Genomic DNA, 21,929 nt, shown 5'->3' with positions numbered 1-21,929 from the left:
CAACAAGATCCTCCGGCGGGCTACGAGGGACGCAAAGGCCAAAACACCGGCCTCTTTCGCTTCCTGCACTCCCGGCTCCACCCCAACCCCAAATATCGTGAGTCCCCAGCCTGGCTTGACCCTGGACCCTACCACCCTCGACACCGTCCTCGCCACCCCCTGCCAGAATTCCCCCAGTGCCGGGCATGCCCAAAACATATGGGCATGGTTTGCTGGGCTCCCCGAACACCTAATGCACCTGTCCTCACCCCCAAAAAACCTGCTCATCCTCGTCCCGGACATATGAGCCCTGTGCAGTACCTTGAACTGGATGAGGCTAAGCCTCGCACATGAAGAGGAGGAGTTCACCCTCTCCAGGGCGTCCGCCCATGTCCCCTCCTCATTCTGCTCCCCCAGCTACAGTTCCCACTTAGCCTTCAGCTCCTCTACCGACACCTCCTCCACCTCCTGCATCACCTGGTAGATGTCAGACACCTTCCCATCCCTGACCCACACCCCCGAAAGCACCCTATCCCTTACCCCCCCGCGGGGGCAGCAAGGGGAACCCCTCCACCTGCCGCCTAGCAAACGTCTTGACCTGAAGGTACCTGAACATATTCCCCGGGGGGTGCTCAAACTTCTCCTCCAGCTCACCCAGGCTCGCAAACATCCCGTCAATGAACAGGTCTCCCAACTTCCTTATGCCCGCCCTGTGCCACCCCAGGAACCTGCCATCAATGTTCCCAGGGACAAACCGGTGGTTCCCCCACAGCGGGGCCTCCAACGAGCCCCCCACTTCCCCCCTGTGTCGCCTCCAACGAGCCCCCAATTCTTGAGGGTAGCCGCCACCACCGGGCTCGTAGTGTACCTCATTGGAGGGAGTGGCAATGGCGCCGTTACCAGCGCCTTCAGGCTCGTGCCTCCACAGGACGCCATCTCCATCCGTTTCCATGCTGCCCCCTCCCCATCCATTACCCACTTGCGTACCATCGAGACATTCGCCGCCCAATAGTATCCAGAGAGGTTGGGCAGCGCCAGCCCCCCTCTATCCCTGCCCCGCTCCAAAAAGACCCTCCTCACCCTCGGAGTCCCGTGCGCCCAAACAAATCCCATGATGCTGCTGTTCATCCTCCTAAAAAAGGCCCTCGGAATGAAAATGGGGAGGCACTGAAACAAAAACAAAAACCTCGGGAGCACCGTCATTTTAACGGACTGTACTCTACCCGCCAACGACAGCGGCAGCATGTCCCGCCTTTTAAACTCCTCCTCCATCTGCTCCACCAACCTAGTAAAATTAAACTTATGCAAAGTCCCCCAACTCCTAGCCACCTGAACCCCCAGGTACCTAAAACTCCTCACTGCCCTTTTTAGTGGGAGCCTACCAATCCCCTCCTCCTGATCTCCCGGGTGTACAATAAACAGCTCACTCTAGCCCGAGAAACTCCCAAACTCAGCAAGAATCTCCATCACCTCCGGCATCCCCCCCCACCGGGTCTGCTACATACAGCAGCAAGTCATCTGCATAAAGTGACACTCGGTGCTCCTCCCCACCCCGCACCAGACCCCTCCACCTCCCCGACTCCCTGAGCGCCATGGCCAGAGGCTCAATTGCCAACGCAAAAAGCAAGGGGAACAGGGGGCATCCCTGCCTCATCCCACGATAGAGCCTGAAGTACTCGGACCTCCTCTCATTTGTCGCTACACTCGCTATCGGGGCCTCGTACAGCAACCTCACCCATTTAATAAACCACTCCCCAAACCCAAACCTCTCTAACACCTCCCATGAGTACACCCACTCAACCCTATCAAAGGCCTTCTCCGCATCCAATGCCACCACAATCTCCGCCTCTCCTTCTGCCGCCGGCATCATTATCACATTTAGCAGCCTTCGCACGTTAGTGTTCAGCTGCCTCCCCTTCACAAAACCCGTCTGATCTTCATGTATCACCACCGGCATACAGTCCTCTATTCTAGTGGCCAAGATCTTCGCCAGCAACTTGGCGTCCACAATCAGCAGTGAAATTGGCCTATATGATCCACACTGCAAGGGGTCCTTATCTCGCTTCAGGATCAGGGAAATCAGCGACCGTGACGTCGTCGGGGGCAAAACTCCCCCCTCCCATGTCTCGTTAAAGGTCCTAACCAACAGGGGGCCCAACAGGTACGTATATTTTTTATAAAATTCAACCGGGAACCCATCCGGTCCCGGCGCCATCCCCGACTGCATGTGGCCAATCCCTCTAACCAGCTCCTCCAACTCGATCAGCGCGCCCAGTCCCTCCACCTGCTCCTCCTGCACCCTTGGAAATCGCAGCCTGTTCAAAAAGCTCTCCATTCCCCCCCCACCACCACCGGTGGCTCCGACCGGTACAGTTCCCTGTAGAAGTCCCTAAAGACCCCATTGACCTCTGCCCCCTGCCGCACCACATTCCCACCTCTATCCTTCACTCCACGAATCTTCCTATCCGCGTCCCGCTTGCGAAGCTGATGCACCAACATCCTGCTCGCCTTCTCTCCATATTCGTAGACCGCTCCCTGCGCCTTCCTCCACTGTGTCTCCGCCTTTCTGGTGGTCAATAAATCAAACTTGGCCTGCAGGCTACGCCGCTCCCCCAGCAATCCCTCCTCCGGGGCCTCCGCTTACCTCCTATCTACACTCAGCAGCTCCCCCACCAGTCTCTCCCTCTCCCTCCTCTCCCCCCTCTCCCTCTGGGCTTGGATGGATATCAGCTCCCCCCTAATCACTGCCTTCAGAGCCTCCCACACCATCCCCACCCAGACCTCCCCAGTATCATTGGCCTCGAGGTACCTCTCAATACATCCCCGGACCCTCCTGCACACCTCCTCATCAGCCAACAACCCCACGTCCAGACGCCAAAGCGGGCGCTGGTCCCGCACCTCCCCCATCTCCAGATCCACCCAATGCGGAGCTGATTAGAATGTTTATGTCCCGTTCCCCTCCAGTGTACTTGGGTTGGCTTGTATTCCAATTAATCCACAGGCAAAATCCACCTTGCCCATTCTGCTCCATTCCTTTTATTTCCAATTCCTTAGACCTCCAAAAGCAGAGTTCTTCAGTCAATTGGGCACCATCCTCCCCTCCCCTTGATGGTAAAGGCTATTACAATATGGAATTGCTGATTTGGAGTATTTACGTGTAATGGTTAGCCAACAGCACCTCAATCGAGCCTGAACTGCAGCATCCTAACCTAACAAAAACCATTGCCGAATCCCTCCAGTGCAGGAGGCCATTTGACCTATCGATTCGGCACCAACTCTCTGAAAGAGCACCCATCTGCCCCTGCCCTATCCTTGTAACTCAGTAACCCCACCTAACCTCTTGGACACTGAGTTTCAAGTTAATGTGGTCAACTTGCACATCTTTGGGCTGTGGGAGGAAACCGGAGCACCCGAACAGAAACGGGGAGAACGTTCAAACTCCATACAGACAGTGCACCAAGGCTGGAATTGATTCCAGGTGCCTGGCACGGTGAGGCAGCAGTGCTGACCACTGTGCCGCCGTGCCGCCCTCATTAATTTAATCCACCTGATTGTTGAATGTAATTTCGATGACGTGCTCTGCTATTTTCACTTTTGCATCTTTCTCCAAACCATCCTAAAATGACATGTGCCTCCGAAGGATGTAAACAACGCTTTTGTATTTTTCCAATGTGCCTGTTCCACACTCTGGATTGTCAGAGGTGAAACTACTCATACGAGGCAGCACGGTAGCATGGTGGTTAGCATAAATGCTTCACAGCTCCAGGGTCCCAGGTTCGATTCCCGGCTGGGTCACTGTCTGTGTGGAGTCTGCACGTCCTCCCCGTGTGTGCGTGGGTTTCCTCCGGGTGCTCTGGTTTCCTCCCACAGTCCAAAGATATGCGGGTTAGGTGGATTGGCCATGCTAAATTGCCCTTAGTGTCCTAAAAAGTAAAGTTAAGGGGGGGGGGGGGGGTTGTTGGGTTACGTGTATAGGGTGGATACGTGGGTTTGAGTAGGGTGATCATTGCTCGGCACAACATCGAGGGCCGAAGGGCCTGTTCTGTGCTGTACTGTTCTATGTACTCATCTTAACCTTGTCTGTCCAGAGGGCCTGGGGACCTGTGCTGTCACAGTCACTTCGTGTGTAGAACAACGTCGATCTCTGCTGTAACCGAGTCGCTGCTTTTAGAACACCTTCCATGTCCTGTATTATTGTGTCAATTATCACAATGTCTAACTAGTTTCAGTCGCGTGAGGGAATCTGAGAGGAATGTGACAGATTTTCTTTCGTCTCTGCCAGGAGATGACATGGCTCCTTAGGTGGGACGGGAAGGGCACCGCGGTGGGTGAGGGGGAGGGGGATGTGCGTGTTTTAGTCAGGGTGCATGAGTGTGAAACAGTCCTGAAGGAATGTCCTGTCAATTTTTATAGGTTTGTAACACTGAAACTGTTCATCACATCCTTGAATGGAAGTCAAATTTTGTCCAATGTGACTTGAACAATTAGCTTGAACGATGTGATTTCACTACACATCCTCATGTTACGATGAAGACTCTAACCCAATTCTTCACAGATCTTTAAACTTGTTGAACTCCTCAACTTGTTAATTTTCTTTTGCTGTGCGTTCAGGCACTTGAAATGCTCAGAAAGTGTCAGCTAATCCTGACTTTTAGATTTCACTTGACCTCTCTGATTCTTTCTAACCTTCACTATGGACCTCAAACCTCGAACCTCCACTATGGTACTTCAAAAAAAAATCCGATAAAGGGACACAATGATTTCCACTTGAAAATGAACAGTGCTGAAAGAACAAAAGAATTCCTCTCACAAAATCTGGACAGTGTTGCACATCTTCTTTTAAGTTAGAAAATGACCAGCTCCCATGTGGGAGATTTGGGGCGCGATTCTCCGCCCCCCACGACGGGTCGGAGAATAGCGGGAGGGCCTTCCCGACATTTTTCCCGCCCTCCCGCTATTCTCCCCCCCCCCCGCCCAACTCCCGACACGAATCGCTGCCGCCGTTTTTTTACGGCCGGCAGCGATTCACAGCTGATAGATGGGCCGAAGTCCCAGCCCTTTACGGCTGTTTTTACGTACGGCAAACACACCTGGTCTGGCCGTTCGTAAAAACGGCGGGAACAACTCGCTTTTTATAACCATGGCACCGATTGGCACGGCAGTACCACGGCCGTGCCAAGGGTGCCATGGGCCCGCGATCGGTGGGCACCGATCGCGGGCAGCGGGCCCGATGCCCGCGCACTATTTCTCCTTCCGCCGCCCCGCAGTATCCATTCGCGGGGCGGCTGAGAGGCATCCCGGCCCGCGCATGCGCGGGTTTCGCGCAAATACGCGATGACGCCATCTGCGCATGCGCGGGTTGGAGTCTTCCAATCCGCGCATGCGCGGCTGACGTCATATGACGCGTCAGCCGGCGCTAACTCCAGCAAGCGGGCTTAACGAAATTACGGCGTCGGGCTGCTAGCCCCGACCAGGGACCAGAATCGGTTCCCAGTCGGGAAGGGGCGCGCTGGCGTCAAACCCGCCCGGGTTTGACGCCAGCCTTACGATTTCTCCCGTTTTGGGAGAATCGCGCCCTTGAAGTTGAAATGGTTTCTAAAATGAATCGCGTTTTATAGAATAGAATAGAATAGAACGATACAGCGCAGTACAGGCCCTTCGGCCCTCGATGCTGCACCGACATGGAAAAAATCTAAAGGCCATCTAACCTACACTATGCCCTTATCATCCATATGCTTATCCAATAAATTTTTAAATGCCCTCAATGTTGGCGTGTTCACTACTGTTGCAGGTAGGGCATTCCACGGCCTCACCACTCTTTGCGTAAAAAACCCACCTCTGACCTCTGTCCTATATCTATTACCCCTCAATTTAAGGCTATGTCCCCTCGTGATAGCCACCTCCATCCGCGGGAGAAGGCTCTCGCTGTCCACCCTATCTAACCCTCTGATCATTTTGTATGCCTCTATTAAGTCACCTCTTAACCTTCTTCTCTCTAACGAAAACAACCTCAAGTCCATCAGCCTTTCCTCATAAGATTTTCCCTCCATACCAGGCAACATCCTGGTAAATCTCCTCTGCACCCGTTCCAAAGCTTCCACGTCCTTCCTATAATGAGGCGACCAGAACTGTACGCAATACTCCAAATGCGGCCGTACTATAGTTTTGTACAACTGCAACATGACCTCATGGCTCCGGAACTCAATCCCTCTACCAATAAAGGCCAACACACCATAGGCCTTCTTCACAACCCTATCAACCTGGGTTGCAACTTTCAGGGATCTATGTACATGGACACCGAGATCCCTCTGCTCATCCACACTACCAAGAATTTTACCATTAGCCAAATATTCCACATTCCTGTTATTCTTTCCAAAGTGAATCACCTCACACTTCTCCACATTAAACTCCATTTGCCACCTCTCAACCCAGCTCTGCAGCTTATCTATGTCCCTCTGTAACCTGCAACATCCTTCCGCACTGTCTACAACTCCACCGACTTTAGTGTCGTCTGCAAATTTACTCACCCATCCTTCTGCACCCTCCTCTAGGTCATTTATAAAAATGACAAACAGCAACGGCCCCAGAACAGATCCTTGTGGTACGCCACTCGTAACTGAACTCCATTCTGAACATTTCCCATCAACTACCACTCTCTGTCTTCTTTCAACTAGCCAATTTCTGATCCACATCTCTAAATCACCCTCAATCCCCAGCCTCCGTATTTTCTGCAATAGCCGACCGTGGGGAACCTTATCAAACGCTTTACTGAAATCCATATACACCACATCAACTGCTCTACCCTCGTCTACCTGTTCAGTCACCTTCTCAAAGAAGGTTTGTTTGAGATTTAAGATGCTGATTGTTATTATCAGGCAATAGTGGAACACAACCACTTGATAATATCCAGCTTGAATGCGGTTGAACATGGCTTCGGGTTAGATGCAGAATAAAGATAAGTTATTCGCATGGAATCCAATCTCCACTGAATGGCTGCTTTTGCCAGAAACCTATTGCTACTTTTGTTATCAGACATTCTAAAAGCCTGTGAAATTCGGCTGAAATATGAGCAATTTTCTGCTCCGTTGCCGAAATGTGAATCAAGAACTTAGTCAATAGATGTGGAATCTTTAGAATCATCATGGAGTGGACATCAATCTCTCACCGTTGAAGACTTGATTTGAACAAAGGCCCACACATTACAGGACAGTCTGATAGTAAGTACATCAGAAAAAGCATTTCCTCATTATTGGATTTATCAGCTTGTAACTGTGGAAAAAGAAGCCCTTGGGATTTACCTTCAGCTCAGTCGGCACTTGGAGTTTAGGTGTGTTCAGTCCAAAAAGTATATCAATCCCAACAAAAATCAGAATAGACGTGAAGATAGAAAAGTCACTGATAAGTTTCCGGAGCTAAGACAGACCCACAGAACAGATGGCAAAAGGTGAGGTATCACATGAGAAGAGATTAAGAATCAATGAGAAAACGAAAGAGGAAATATTAAAATAAGTATTTTCAACATTGGTTAGAAGAAAGAAGTTATGCTTCATTTCAAATAATGTGACTCGATCAAATCTTCCCAAGTTCCACCTTCCGGTAACCATGACGTCGAGTGTGCTTATTTTGGGAGAGAAAATATTCTTGTGTTGCTGATTTACAGAGCGTGTCGAGACTGAATGAGAAAGTTGACCTAAGTGAACTCACTGAGTGAACTGTTATTTGCTCTCTCTTGGGCAACTCCCACTTTCCATCCCACCGGATGAGCAAGTTGAGGTGAAACAATTAGTGAGGTGAACAGGGATTTCAGTGAAATCTAGAACCGCCACTGTCGGAGAAACAAAAATGTATTTTTTTTCTCGGTTAAATTGCCCTCACGAGGAGCGTGTTACATTTGCCACATTTTACCCGCACAGGAGAGAAGCAATTTCAGGTCTCAATACTCTGTGATGAGCTGCTTAGCTCCAGGATCAGGAGCGAGAAACCTTTTTTCGCAGAGTAGAAGAAGCTGAAATACGTGCCTGCCCAAAACGATCTACTTTGGCCATCTTGCTTCACCCCCATTACCTCCACTGCATCAGACAGATGCATGCGATAGTTATGGCATGTGAAAAAGTCAATATTTTTCTGATGGGGGATGTAAATGATCAAGCTGGACGGTAAATCATAGGGAAGAAGAGAGGTTGAGCAATTGAAGGATTTTTGGTTTGGCCCTTATGACTGAAACTGATGCAAGCCAGCAAGGCGAATGAGAAATAAAGACACACATGTGGTATGGTGTACCCCAAAGGGCAATTCAGGTTCAAAAGCAGTTGGGAGCATGCCTTCTAAACCATGCAGAGCAACAGGAAAATTGCTGGAGATACTAAACAGCCAAATTCTATTCAAACCTTGATTTCACTGGGAACGTGCAGTTTGGGGGTGTCCAATCCAACAGCAGCATCGACTCCACAAAAAACAAGAATTGAGATGACCGTGGAAAAGTCAGTTATCAGGCTTCGGATCTAACAGAAAATAAAGGGATGAGTAGACATGGGGTAAGGGGACAAGCAAGGAAGGAGGTATACATATGCAGGCTCAAGGTCACAGTGCAGGTACAGTGTTGAGGAAAAATAATCTGGTCGCTCTGAAGCCCTTGCTCAGACTACAGTTAGGGGTTTCAGAGCAGCTACATAGGTAAACTCAATGTTTGAATTGGAAATTGGATTTTTGTTAAAACTTTTAGGATTCAAAAAAAAAACTGGTCTTCATCTTCCACGTTACATTGACCTGTACCTAACAGCAAAAGGAGGAATAGGCAATTTAGCCCATGTGTCCCCATGCGTAACTCCAGATCCAATTGCTAGCATGCCATAGCTTTACATCTTTACGTTGCTCACACTCCAGTTATGAATGGGGTCTGGGATCAGAGATGACTTCAAAATTACATTTCTGAATAGAAATATATTGCAATCTTTGTGACTACTTATCAATATTTAACTTTCATTTGAAAACGTCTCTGGTGAACAGACTAAATTGGATTGTCAATTTAAACATGACTTATTTGAAGCAATTCACCTCCTTCCAAAGCTGGGGGAAACAAAATTGAAATGAACTCTATTTGAGCACGGACAATGCACATTCTATACTTTTGAAGCAACTTTAATAATGTTTTAACAAATCGGACTTACTACTTGTCAGCAAAGTTTTTGTCACCCAGCGGGACAATTTTGTTACCCTATTTGTACCTGCTACAAATTCATAATTCATAATTCATATCATGTTAGCTGGTTAGCAGATAGACAGATGCCAATTAATGGCTCTGTACAAAATTATTGGAAGTGTCTGGTCCTCACACGCCACTGGGTTGAGGGTAGATATAATAACAATATTAATCTTTATTAGTGTCACATGTATGCTTAAAATAACACCTAACAAGCACAGATAGGCTGATGATCCTATTAAGCTACTCAAGACCCAACAATAAGGACAGCAGTGGCCCAAGGAAGACACAGGGCACAGTAGCACAGTCGTTAGCCACTGTTGTTCCACAACGCCAGGTACCCGACTATAAAAGGCATTGGGAAGGCCGCACGTGAAGTATTGTGCATAGTTTTGGTCACATAGTTATTTGTGGAAAGATGTAGTGGCATTGGAGGCAGTTCAGAGGAGGTTAACTCGATTGATTCTAGAACATAGAACAGTACAGCACAGAACAGGCCCTTCGGCCCTCGATGTTGTGCCGAGCTATGATCACCCTCCTCAACCCCACGTATCCACCCTATACCCGGAACCCAACAACCCCCCCCCCCCCCCAACCTTACTTTTAAGGACACTACAGGCAATTTAGCATGGCCAATCCACCTAACCCGCACATCTTTGGACTGTGGGAGGAAACCGGAGCACCCGGAGGAAACCCACGCACACACGGGGAGGACGTGCAGACTCCGCACAGACAGTGACCCAGCCGGGAACCGAACCTGGAGCTGTGAAGCATTTATGCTAACCACCATGCTACCGTGCTGCCCCTAGAGATAAGGGGTTTGTTGTATGAGGAAAGATTGAACAGTTTAAGCTATACTCTCTAGAGTTTAGAAGAATGAGGGGAGATCAAATTGAGGTATGCAAGATGCTAAAAGGTATGGATAAAGTAGTAATGGAGCTGATGCTTCCTCTTGTGCGGCATTCCCAAACGAGAGGTCATAATAAGAGGTGGCAAATTTGAAACAGATTTGAGGAAAAAACACTTCTCCCAAAGGGTTGTGAATCTGTGGAATTCGCTACCCCAGAGTACAGTGGATTCAGGGACAGTGAGTAAATTTAAGGAGGTTGGACAAATTTTTAATTGGTACTGGGTTGAAGGATTATGGAGAATGGGCACGGCGGTGGAGTTGAGGCCAGGATGGGATCAGCCATGATTGCATTGGGAGTGATAGGCTTGGGGGGCTAAATTGCCTAATCCCGCTCCTAGGTCAAGTGTTCTAGGGAGGCGATGCTCACAGTAACTTCATTGCAGGGTTAATGTAAGCCAACTTGTGACAATAATATAGATTATTATTATTAATTCTATTGTGGACCTACTCGGTTCAAAATCCACAGGTGCCTCCGCGGAACATTTACCTTGGTAGGAAAATAGCGACTAAACTTGAATTTCTTGAGGGTCACAGTCAAGGTGTAGGTGCCAAAAAAGAGGATGAAAGACATTAGGGCTAGGTCTGGAATATACTTGCAGGACTTTCCAACCAGGTTCCCACCATACGTAAAGCATTCCTTCTTGCTGAGTTGACTCCAGTCCAGCGTTGTCGCATTGACAATATTGTACTTGGGACAGAAAGAGGAAAATGAAGATTCCATGAGAAAACTCTCACCTGAAAATGCATTATCTGGGCTGTACAAAGAATTAAACTCATGTTTGCTTTAAACAGGGAGGTTACAAGTTACAATTATACGAGCAGTGCATCCTCCCCAATGATACAAACACTTGTCTATCCGCCAAAGAAGACGCTGCTATACGATCAGGCACATGGACAAAGATGTGATTTACAGACGAGGACTGCACTGCCACTAAGGTGGTTTGAGTCGGTTAAACAGGGGGAAATATAGCAAAGGATTTGGGGCATTTGTATTTGGTAAGAAAATGAAACTTCTCCCACACCATCTGGGTCAGTTACTCCACCCAGGCTGCTAGGAAAGTGAAGCAAATGGTTGGCCTTTCACCTGCGACACGGCTGTTAGGTATTGGGCTCGATTTAACAGAAGAAAATATAGCTAAGTCGGGAAGGATTCCTTTTGGGGAAAAGTGTCTTGCTTCTCAGCCATGCCTCTTTAAAGGCCCCCCCCCACCGGCAGTTCCACCCCTCCCCCTTGAGCTGCATGCCTGAAAACGGACATGGACACTCACCTCCTCAGTTTCTCTCAGCAGCCTTTTCACCAGCTTTGTGTTTTTATAAAGGAGTGCTATTCATTCCCAGGAAGCCGTTACATTTAACTTCAATCTCGGTAATGAGATGAAGTGAGGCTCCATGATAGCCTGCCATAATTGGGCGTGATCCGGAACTCTCCATCGGCAGTGGGCCAGATAGATAGCAAACTGATTCTCACCTGGTGCCAATCTGGACTTTGGCCTTTCCCACTATTTAACGGACGGGGATGCAGCCCGATGGCTGAGTCGCGCCCATTGTGTTTTCTTAAAATTAATCTTCAGGGTGTGGATGTCACTAGCAAGGCCGGAATTTATTGGATATTCTTATGGTGATGGGCCTTCACAGACTGGGTAGAAAACGGCCGGAGAATAGTCGGATCCCTGGCTCCGCATGTGCACGGTGATGACCTGCAGCGATCGGGCTGAACTACATGGCACCGGCTGTGCGTGGACTCGACCCGCCATCCGCGACCCCCCCCAGTCCCTGAGCCCCCCCCCCGGAAGCATTCCCTCCTGGCCAGCGTCACGGATCCTGGCCGGGTGTGGTGGCGCTGGACACAGTCAGCAGATGCCACGCCGGGTTCCCGACCACTGAGACCGCGCATCAACCTCGCGGTCGGGAACTCAGCCCATCGGGGGCGGAGCATCGAGGGAGGGCCTGCCAGTGACATGCCAACGGCGTGTGGCACACAAAGCAATTATGTCCTTCCGTGGGGGCAGAGTATGGCTGATTGGCCTCAAACCAGCGCTGGCCCCCATTTGGCTGTCGCAGCCCATTCTCCACCCGACCGCCGATTACGATATTGGCAACAGAGAATCTCGCCCTATTTCTTTTCTAGGTCTTTCTGGTATTTTGCAAAGCCACGATCCAAACTGACCTGTCCTACCTACTGATGGAGACGGAAGGAAACAGCTTTAACTAAAAGTAAGAATGACAGCAGTCAAATTATGGATATAAAAACTTACCAAAGAAATGTTAGCGTTGTTCAGAGCCAGTGAATCTGAAGCATTGAAGAAAGTTGTAGTCACTGTGAGGCAACAGAATAGTGAGAGTGTTTAGTATCAGGAACAAAACCTCAGCCTCACATGCTTTGTTTCGGTTGAAAGCTCCTCCCCTATTCCCTTTGAGGCTGCCACCATAATTCATCCCAGGCAATAACGTGAATAACCAACCTTCAGCTGCGATAACAACCCTCCATCTTCCTCTCTTCCTTTCCAAATGAGCAAAGTGCTTGACTTTGCTGCCATGCAGAGGAAAGGAAATGGATTGAGGATTGACTCCCATGTGACTCATTTATAAACAAAGCCTGCAAGTTGTCTTCCTTTCCATCCTCTCTTGTGAGGTCACTATTATCCTGTGGCTCAGTAGGTAGCACTTCTGCCTCGGAGTTGAAACGATCCTGGGTTCAAATCCCATCCCAGAAACTGAGCACATAGAAATTTAGGATGAGGCAGTGCTGCACTGTGGGGGGTGCTGTCTTTCCCATGATCAGTTAAACAAGACCCGCATCTGCTCTCTCTGTCTTACAGATCAGACTCTGTAAGTGCCGCTATCACATTTAAGACAACTTGGAAAAAAGGTGAATTATCTGCATTGCTTAGAACCTTAAGTAATTGATGAATCTGATAGTTATTTTTGTTTAAGGTGTAGCCCAAAGAGGCATTCGGCACAAAACAAAACATATTATCCACCTGATTGCAATAAGCAATTTAATTTTTCTTTCATCTTCTATGTGTTTGACAGCCTTTGTCTTCGAGTCAGCATTGTATTTGAAGTGCAGGCATCAGCCAGTCTGATTGCAGTGGCAGCAAAAGTTTGTCCATTAATCTGCACAAACTGTTGAATCACTAAAGGTCTCAGTGAAGATTATTTACTTAATGTCTTGCTGTTCAATTTGGAACATTTACAGTTGCTATTCATTGGAGAGGCAGGGGTTTGCCCTGGAGAACCCCCCAAAACAGAGTGCTATCTTGGGCTTGAAGGGAGACTGCTTTCTGTAAGTGTGTAAAATAGAAGCACCCTTCTTTTGAGATTCCTACCCTCAAGAAGAGTTATCAATTGAGGCCATTGCATTTCAATATCCCATAGAATGCCGGTAGGTTGGTAAAGGTTTACAATCTGTTCAATTTGCCCACATTTAAAATGGTTCCTTTTGAAAGGCCACAAAGGAGTCCATACCGAGTAGTTCAAAGAAACATAGTTAGACCTTATAATAGGTTTACAAAACTATTATAAACATCACACAGGGGGGGGGGGGGGGGGGGGAGACGGTGGCACAGTGGTTAGCACTGCTGCCTCGCAGCGCTGAGGATTTGGGTTCAATCCCTGAGCCAGGTCACTGTCTGTGTGGAGTTTGCACATTCTCCTCGTGTCTGCGTGGGTTTCTCCCCCACACGACCCAAAGATGTGCAGGGTGGGTGGATTGGCCACGCTAAATTGTCCCTTAATTGAGAAAGAAAAGAATTGGATACTCTAAATAAATAAACATCAGACGGTAGATCCTAAACTGGGTGTGTCTTGCAGCTGCCCAAATAGCTGGCTTTATAGACCCTACAACTAGACAGGTCCCCTGTCCCCCTTAACGAGGGAGGTCATATTCTGCAAGGTCCATGGTGACATAACTGTTCCCATTCTGTAAGGTACTTAGGGGTTAAAACAGTTCCCGAAGTACAAAACTCCATCTGATTGAATTTTTAATCAGTCATTTTCTTGTCTTATTACACACCGCTTTGAAAGGCACATTTTACGTAGTGGTCAAGTCGCTATATAGGACTGCAACACATATTCACCAGGGTGTGAACTGGATTAGATTATTAGGAGAGACAAACTCGGCGCTGGAACAGAGAGTATATTGGGTTGATTTGATTGATGATTTTAGGATTTTAAAGGGGTTCATAGGGTAGCTAAAGAGAAACCTCTTTATGCTGGGGAAATCAGAGCCAGGCCAATCAGGAGAGAAGTTAGGAAACTGATGGAACCATCAATTCAGCGAACACGTGTAGTTAGATCTGAACAGAGGCTTTAATACACTATTCGTCGTTGAACTTCAGATGAACTGGCAGGCTGGCTCTAAGGCACTGATCTTTAAACATCGGTCCCAGGGGGAGGAGTCCTGGGCGGAGCCAAGGGAGGAGCCCAGTACAAACTCTCGCGTACTGCCAGAGCGACTCCCCCTGGTGGTCGGATAGTGCAACTGCACTTACACTGGTGGATAGTGAACATATATACACGGTTATATTGGCAACTATATACAGCATTGATCTTACAATGGGTAGATAACGAACATATATACATGGAGTGATATTGGCAACTATATATAGTGTGAATCACATTCACCACATTCACCCCCTGTTAAAAAAAAATCAAGTCCGGCGGGGGTGATGGCTCAAAGAGTCAGTCTGTCCGGTGGACGAATTGTACATTTTGATCTGCGGAGCACCGGGGTTGCAGCCTCTTGCGGTGGCTGGGCGGGCGTCGAGGTCTGGGGTACTGTTGCCGGCTCCGGGGCGAGTCTTGTCCGAGCCTCATACATCTCATGGTCGAATGGAGACTGGGGGCGCGGGCTGGTGCTGGCGCTCGGGACTGGTGGGGTGATCTCACAGAATCGGGGGCGCAAGGGGGCAGCCGCATAGGGAACGGGGAAAGGAGTTCCTCAGTGGGGGTAGATGGGGGGCTGGATCCAGCGGGTGCCAGGTCCCGGAGGGATACTGTGTCCTGGCGACTGTCCGGGAACTCAACAAATGCGTACTGTGGGTTGGAATGAAGCAGGCACACCTTTTCAACAATGGGGTCGGTCTTTTGCGCCCTGACTTGCTTCCTAGGAGAACCGGGCCTGGCGTCCTCAGCCACGCCGGAAGTGAGACCCCTGTGGTAGTGCCCCTGGAAGAAATGAAGAGCCGCTCGTGGGGGGTTTGGTTGGTAGCTGTACACAGGAGGGATCTAATTGCGTGGAGCGCATCAGGGAGGACTTCCTGCCATTGGGAAACATGGACCTTCCTGGACCTGAGGGTCAGTAGGACAGTCTTCTAGACCGTCGCGTTCTCCCTCTCCACCTGTCCGTTCCCCCTGGGGTTGTAGCTGGTAGTCCTGCTCGAGGCGATGCCCTTGTCGAGCAGGTACTGACGCAGCTCGTCACTCATAAAGGACGAACCCCGGTCGCTGTGCACGTAGCTGGGGAAACCGAACAGGGTGAAGACACTATGCAGGGCCCTAATGACTGTGTGGGAGGTCATATCGGGGCATGGGATGGCGAAGGGGAATCGGGAGAACTCGTCAATAATGTTAAGGAAGTAAATGTTTTGATTAGTGGAGGGGAGTGGCCCTTTGAAATCGATCGCAAGGCGTTCAAAGGGCCTAGAAGCCTTGACCAGGTGGGCCCTGTCTGGTCTATAGAAGTGCGGTTTTCACTCCGCACAGATCGGGCAGTCCCTGGTGACCGCTTTTACCTCCTCATTGGAGAAAGGCAGGTTTCGGGCTCTGATGTAGTGGGCGAGCCGGGTGACTCCTGGGTGGCAGAGGGCATCGTGGATGGCTTTTAGGCGGCTGATTTGCGCACTGGCGCATGTCCCGCGGGATAGGGCATCCGAGGGCTCGTTGAGCTTCCCCGGTCGATATTTGATATCGTAATTGTAGGTGGAGAGTTCAATCCTCCACCAAAGAATTTTGTCATTTTTAATTTTGCCCCTTTGCGAGTTGTCGAACATGAAGGCGACCGACCGTTGGTCGGTAATGAGGGTGAACCTCCTACCTGGAAGGTAGTGCCTCCAGTAATGAATAGCCTCCACAATGGCTTGTGCTTCCTTCTCGACTGAGGGGTGTCGGAGTTCTGAAGCGGAGAGGGTACGGGAGAAAAATGCAACGGGCCGCTCTGCTTGGTTTAAAGTGGCTGCTAGCACTACCTCTGAGGCATCGCTCTCAACCTGAAAGGGAGTGGATTCATCCACCGCCCACATGGCTGCTTTGGCGATGTCGTCCCTGATGCAGCTGAAGGCCTGGCGCGCCTCAGCAGACAGGGGAAAAAGTGTGGCCTTGAAGAGTGGGTGGGCTTTGTCTGCATATTGAGGGACCCACTGGGCGTAGTACGAAAAGAGCCCCAAGCACCGTTTGAGGGCCTTGGGGCCATGGGGGAGGGGGAGTTCTAAGAGGGGGCGCATGCGGTCCGGGTCTGGGCCCAGGACTCCGTTCTCCACGACGTAGCCGAGGATGGCTAGTCTGTTTGTGCGGAACATGCATTTCCCCTTGTTATATGTAAGGTTTAATTTTTGGGCCGTCTGGAGAAAACGGTGGAGGTTGGCGTCGTGGTCCTGCTGGTCATGGCCGCAGATGGTAACATTATCCAGATATGGAAACGTGGCCCGCAGCCCGTACTGGTCTACCATTCGGTCCATTGCTCGTTGGAACACCGAGACCCCATTAGTGACGCCGAAAGGGACCCGGAGGAAATGGAAGAGGCGGCCATCGGCCTCGAACGCCGTGTAATGGCGGTCCTCCGGGCGGATTGGGAGCTGGTGGTATGCAGACTTCAGATCCACCATGGAAAATACCCGATATTGGGTGATCTGGTTTACCATGTCTGCGATTCTGGGGAGGGGATACGTGTCTAGGAGCGTAAAGCGATTGATGGTCTGGCTATAATCGACGGCCATGCGGAATTTTTCCCCGGTCTTGATGACCACCACCTGAGCTCTCCAGGGACTGTTACTGGCCTCTATGATCCCCTCACTGAGCAGCCTTCGGACCTCCGTTCTGATAAATACCCTATCCTGCAGGCTGTACCGCCTGCTGCGGGTGGCTACCGGTTTGCAATCCGGGGTAAGGTTGACGAAGAGAGGAGGGGGGGGCGATGCGCAGCATGGCGAGGCTGCAGATAGTGAGTGGGGGCAGGGGCCCGCCGAAGCTGAGGGTAAGACTCTTGAGGTTACATTGGAAATCCAAGCCTAAGAGGAGTGGCGCGCAGAGGTCGGGCAAGACATACAGTTTAAATTTGGAATAGCTAGCGCCTCGAATCGTTAGCGCTGCTGTAGTGCGGCCTTGGATTTGGATGGAATGGGAGCCCGAAGCGAGGGCGATAGTTTGGTTGACGGGATAAATAGGGAGGGAACAGCGTCTTACCAACTCTGGGTGTATGAAGCTCTCTGTGCTCCCGGAGTCGAAGAGGCACGACGTGTTGTACCCGTTGATCTGGACCTCCGTCATCGGATTTCTCAGATGCTTGGGGCGAGATTGGTCGAGGGTGACCGCGTTGAGTTGTGGGCCGCGTGGCGGGTGCCCGGGGGAGTAGAATTCTTCCGGTCGGGCGTCCTGTCGAGTAGATGCCGCTGTGTTCTGGTGAGCTTGATGCAGGAACACTGCGCTGAGTTGCGGGCCATGTGGTGACTGCCCGGGGAGGTCGTACTCCTCCGATGAGCTGTTTGAGTCTGGGGATGCAGCTAGGGCCCGTGGATTGCACGTGGAGGGTGGTGATGAAGGTGGCGTCCAAGATGGCGGCCCCCATGAATTGAACGTGGCCGGCTGCATGTTGGAGGTTTGCCAAGATGGCGGCCCCCATGGATCGCACGTGGCGGGAGGGGGCAGAGCCTGAGCATAGGCCTCAGCGTTTCGGGTCCACGGGCCTGCTGGTGCTGGGGGCGATGTTTTTGGACTATTGGGGTGTTGAGGGATGGGGCCCTTCTGCCGAGGCACACTCTAGCCTAGTGGCCTTTCTTCCCGCAGCTGCTGCAGGTCGCGGATCGGGCTGAGCAGTGCTGCCGCGGGTGCTGGCTTTGTCCACAGAAGTGGCAGGCTGGAGCAGTTGAATAACTGGTTTGGGGAGCTGAATAGTGGCAGGCTGGAGCAGTTGAATAACTGGTTTGGCGAGCTGAGTAGCTGGCTGGGGGAGCTGAGTAATTAGCTGGAGCAGCTGGATAGTTTGAGTAGTTGACTGGGACAGTAGGGCGACCGGCTGTGGCAGCGCTATAGCTAGGGGGCCTTGCGGCACAGGCTTGGGGGGTCCTCAGGTCGGGGGCCCATGCGGGGTTAACGGGGTCCGCGGGAAATGAGTTGAGGCTGCAGAAGGAAACGTCCATTGTGATAGCAGCCTCTACGGTAGTCTCTAAGCCCTGGGCCCCATTTTCTAATAGTCTCTGGCATATATAGTGAGATCGAAGGCCCGCTACAAAAACATCCCGCACAGCAAGCTCCCTATGTTCGGCCGCGGTTACAGCCTGGTAATTGCAGTCATTTGAGAGATTGTTCAACTCGTGTGCAAATTCAGCTAAAGTTTCAGTAGCCCGTAGTCGGCGAGTTGTGAACACATGGCGGGCAAAGACCTCGTTCATGGGCCTAATATACATTTTGTCCAAAATCGCCAGCGCTGCGGTTTAGGAACTGGCTGGATTTAGTTGTGTAGAAATTCTGTGGCTTACCCTCGCGTGCAGTAGGCTGAGCTTTTGTTCCTCCGTAGTTTCAGCAGTGCTGATTTCGGCCAGGTAGGCCTTAAAACATTTCAGCCAGTGGCAGAAGGTTTCTTTCGCCTCTGCATCCTGCGGATCGAGTTCTAGACGTCCTGGTTTTAGAGCGGATTCCATGCTTTACTTCGGCAGCTTCTTAAGTGTATTAAATTGAGGGAACCATCAATTCAGCGAACACGTGTAGTTGGATCTGAACAGAGGCTTTAATACACTTACAACTGAGCCAGCCTATTCGTCATTGAACTCCAGATGAACTGGCAGGCTCTAAGGCACTGATCTTTATACATCGGTCCCAGGGGGAGGAGTCCTGGGCGGAGCCAAGGGAGGAGCCCAGTACCAACTCCCGTGTACTCCCAGAGTGACTCCCCTGGTGGTCGGATAGTGCAACTGCACTTACAATGGTGGATAGTGAACATATATACATGGAGTTATATTGGCAACTATATACAGCATTGATCTTACTCCCAGAGCGACTCCCCTGGTGGTCGGATAGTGCAACTGCACTTACAACGGGTAGATAACGAACATATACACATGGAGTGATATTGGCAACTATATATAGTGTGAATCACATTCACCACAGAAACACTTCATTACTCAAAGCGTGGTCGAAGTGATGGAACTACCTCTCACAAACCCAGCACACGCTGCCTCAATTGATCATTTTAAATATGAGATCAATAGCTTTTTGCTCGTAAATGATATTAAAGAGGTAAATTATATCAAGGTAGGTAAATGAAATTAGGATACAGGTCAGCATGATCGAATTTAAAGGAGGAATAGGTTTGACGGTGTGAATGTCCTATTCCTGTTTCTATGGTAACCTAAACAGCAATGTTACGCGACAATAAAGGAATGTTCCTGCTCAAGAGAATGATGCCACTTAATTATTCTGAACCTTTGTGGTTCAGAACAATCAGACTTTTTTATGCAAACAGTAAATGGGAAGGGTCGGAAGAGAGATTTATCTACAATCATTTGAATGGAGAATTTCTAATTCTACAGTCCCAACACTTGTTTTAAGAGGAAGATGTCCCGTACTGTCAAACATTCTCAAACAAGGGGCAGCACGGTGGCCTAGTGGTTAGCACAACCGCCTCACGGCGCTGAGGTCCCAGGTTCGATCCCGGCTCTGGGTCACTGTCCGTGTGGAGTTTGCACATTCTCCCCGTGTCTGTGTGGGTCTCACCCCCACAACCCAAAAATGTGCAGAGTAGGTGGATTGGCCACGCTAAATTGCCCCTTAATTGGAAAAAATAATTGGCTAATCTAAATTTAAAAGAAAAAAAAAAACATTCTCAAACAAGAGGTAAATGTGAGCAGTTTCGATTCCAGGTCGAATCAAAGTGGCCAGAGAGAGAGGGGAAAGAAAAGATTGACAGGATTTCAGAGGGTTTTTTAAAAGAAACTTACCCAGGATTGAAATAACCAAACGGCGTTTGCAGCAGGTATAAAAATAGGAAATGATCAGTTACAAAAGTCACATTAACAACAAAGTGTCCATCCAAAGTAGAAACATTTTCCGATCAATGATTCCCTATGAGCAGCAGAAGTGGTCTTATTCAGCTACTGGTCTGATCACATCCACTCCATATGTCATTATCCTGATAGTTTTCAGAGTGTTGGCCAATTCACTACTTCCCCCCCACCCTGGCTGTTGACATACCTTGGTGTTAACTGAAGCTGCTGATACATTCCATTCAGGAATACTGTCAGTGTGAAAATACTTTTGCCCAATTAAACACCCTTCCCACCCTCTGGGAACTAAGCAAGTGGGTAGTTCATATTAGTTATATTTACAGGTGCCCGATAATTGAGGTAAATGATGGGATCCGCTTGCCTTCATAGACATAGGTTTGGGTGGGATTTTCCAACCCTCCCCCCCCCCCCCCCCACTCACAACAGCCAATCCAGGGGTTGGATTCTCCGGTTCCTCCGGCTACGTGTTTATCGGCGATGCGCCTTTCGCTGGTGGCGGGATTTACTACTCCCGCCATTTGTCGATGGGATTTTCCATTGAAACCATCCCACGGCCACCGGGAAATTCATGGGCAGGAGCGCAGTCCCGGCGCAAACAGAGAATCTCAAGAGTTGGATAATTCCAGCCCAGGTGTCTCGGGGGTTTTGCCTGTCCCACACCCTCCGCTGCTGGGGAACAAACTGCGGGGGGGAGAGGGTCATCAGCGGGACCTGAAAATCCTGTTCGCGGGAAGGGCCGGAAATTTCTGACCAAGTGATTGAAAAATTGTCGACTTCAAGTTAAACGCTGAGAAATATGCAAAGAATAGAAATGAGATATGAAATTCTGAACAAGCATGTCAAGTAGTTTTGATGTTGATGCATTGCTACTCAATTGTTTTCCTTGTTGTTTGAGTTAATGGCGGACTCACCTGAATATGGGGCCACACACTCACACTTGTACATGGTGACATAGTCTGGCTTGTAGCCAACATTGATAGGGTAATATTTGAAGGCTCCGATAATTTTTTTGATGGCGTCGTAGATGAAGATGAAGCTGATGAGCATGGAGAAGCCTTCCTCTGTAAAACGGGTGATGTATTTAATGATGAAGCTGGCATCCGTGGCAACGAGAAAAAGGCACTGGAGGGCAGAATGGAGGCCAATCCAGAGGCGGAATTCAAGGTAGTCCAACTTATTACTTCTGCAAGAGAGAGAGAGATGGGCCCTTTAGAGAACATTACAAAGCTAAAGGGACCGTTAGCATTATGTGTTGAGGGTAATTGTTGTCGACTAATGCCGTGTTTGCCTGGTGAATGGGTTACAAATAAATGATTTATCGGACCGTTGGTGGAAATGAAAATCCCGTTTCTGCTGGCGTTGGCACCAGGAGCAAGTGACCATGAAGCCGCTGATTGTTACAAAGGCTGAGTTGGGTCGGACTTCCGGTGGCGGCAATGCGGAGCTAAGCCGTACGTTCGGCAGCTCCCCGCGAATAACGGACTTTGGGGCTCTTTTCAGGGCCCCCAACGGAACTTCATCGACGAATCCCGAGGTGGGAAGGGGACTGGAGTCGATCCCTACGGTCCTATGGTCCGGACCAGGAGTGGGGTGAGAAGAAAAACGGTGGAAGCACCCCTGGAAA

General features: G+C 49.8%; 1 protein-coding gene across 8 annotated transcripts in view; it reads right to left on the bottom strand.

The window, feature by feature from the left end:
- slc4a5a (solute carrier family 4 member 5a) overlaps positions 1–21,929 on the bottom strand; it is a 117,982-nt gene that overhangs the window by 29,819 nt on the left and 66,234 nt on the right. For 5 of the 8 annotated variants that reach the window (XR_005458787.1, XM_038785297.1, XM_038785299.1 and 2 more), the window contains 5 exons: positions 21,217–21,488; positions 12,344–12,405; positions 10,576–10,776; positions 8,367–8,480; positions 7,278–7,391 (listed from right to left, as the gene is read on the bottom strand). Coding sequence is in view for 7 of the 8 variants with exons in the window: in XM_038785297.1 (XP_038641225.1) it covers positions 7,278–7,391; positions 8,367–8,480; positions 10,576–10,776; positions 12,344–12,405; positions 21,217–21,488 (763 nt within the window). In the remaining variant the exon portion in view is untranslated. The remainder of the gene's footprint in view (positions 1–7,277; positions 7,392–8,366; positions 8,481–10,575; positions 10,777–12,343; positions 12,406–21,216; positions 21,489–21,929) is intronic. The other 3 variants (XM_038785298.1, XM_038785302.1, XM_038785301.1) reach the window with 3 other exon arrangements.

Source organism: Scyliorhinus canicula, chromosome 26 (genome assembly GCF_902713615.1).
Source record: "Scyliorhinus canicula chromosome 26, sScyCan1.1, whole genome shotgun sequence".
In the NCBI taxonomy this organism is placed as follows: Eukaryota; Metazoa; Chordata; class Chondrichthyes; order Carcharhiniformes; family Scyliorhinidae; genus Scyliorhinus; species Scyliorhinus canicula.
Note: the sequence above shows the minus strand (reverse complement) of the source record. Positions and strands in the feature narration are given on the sequence as shown.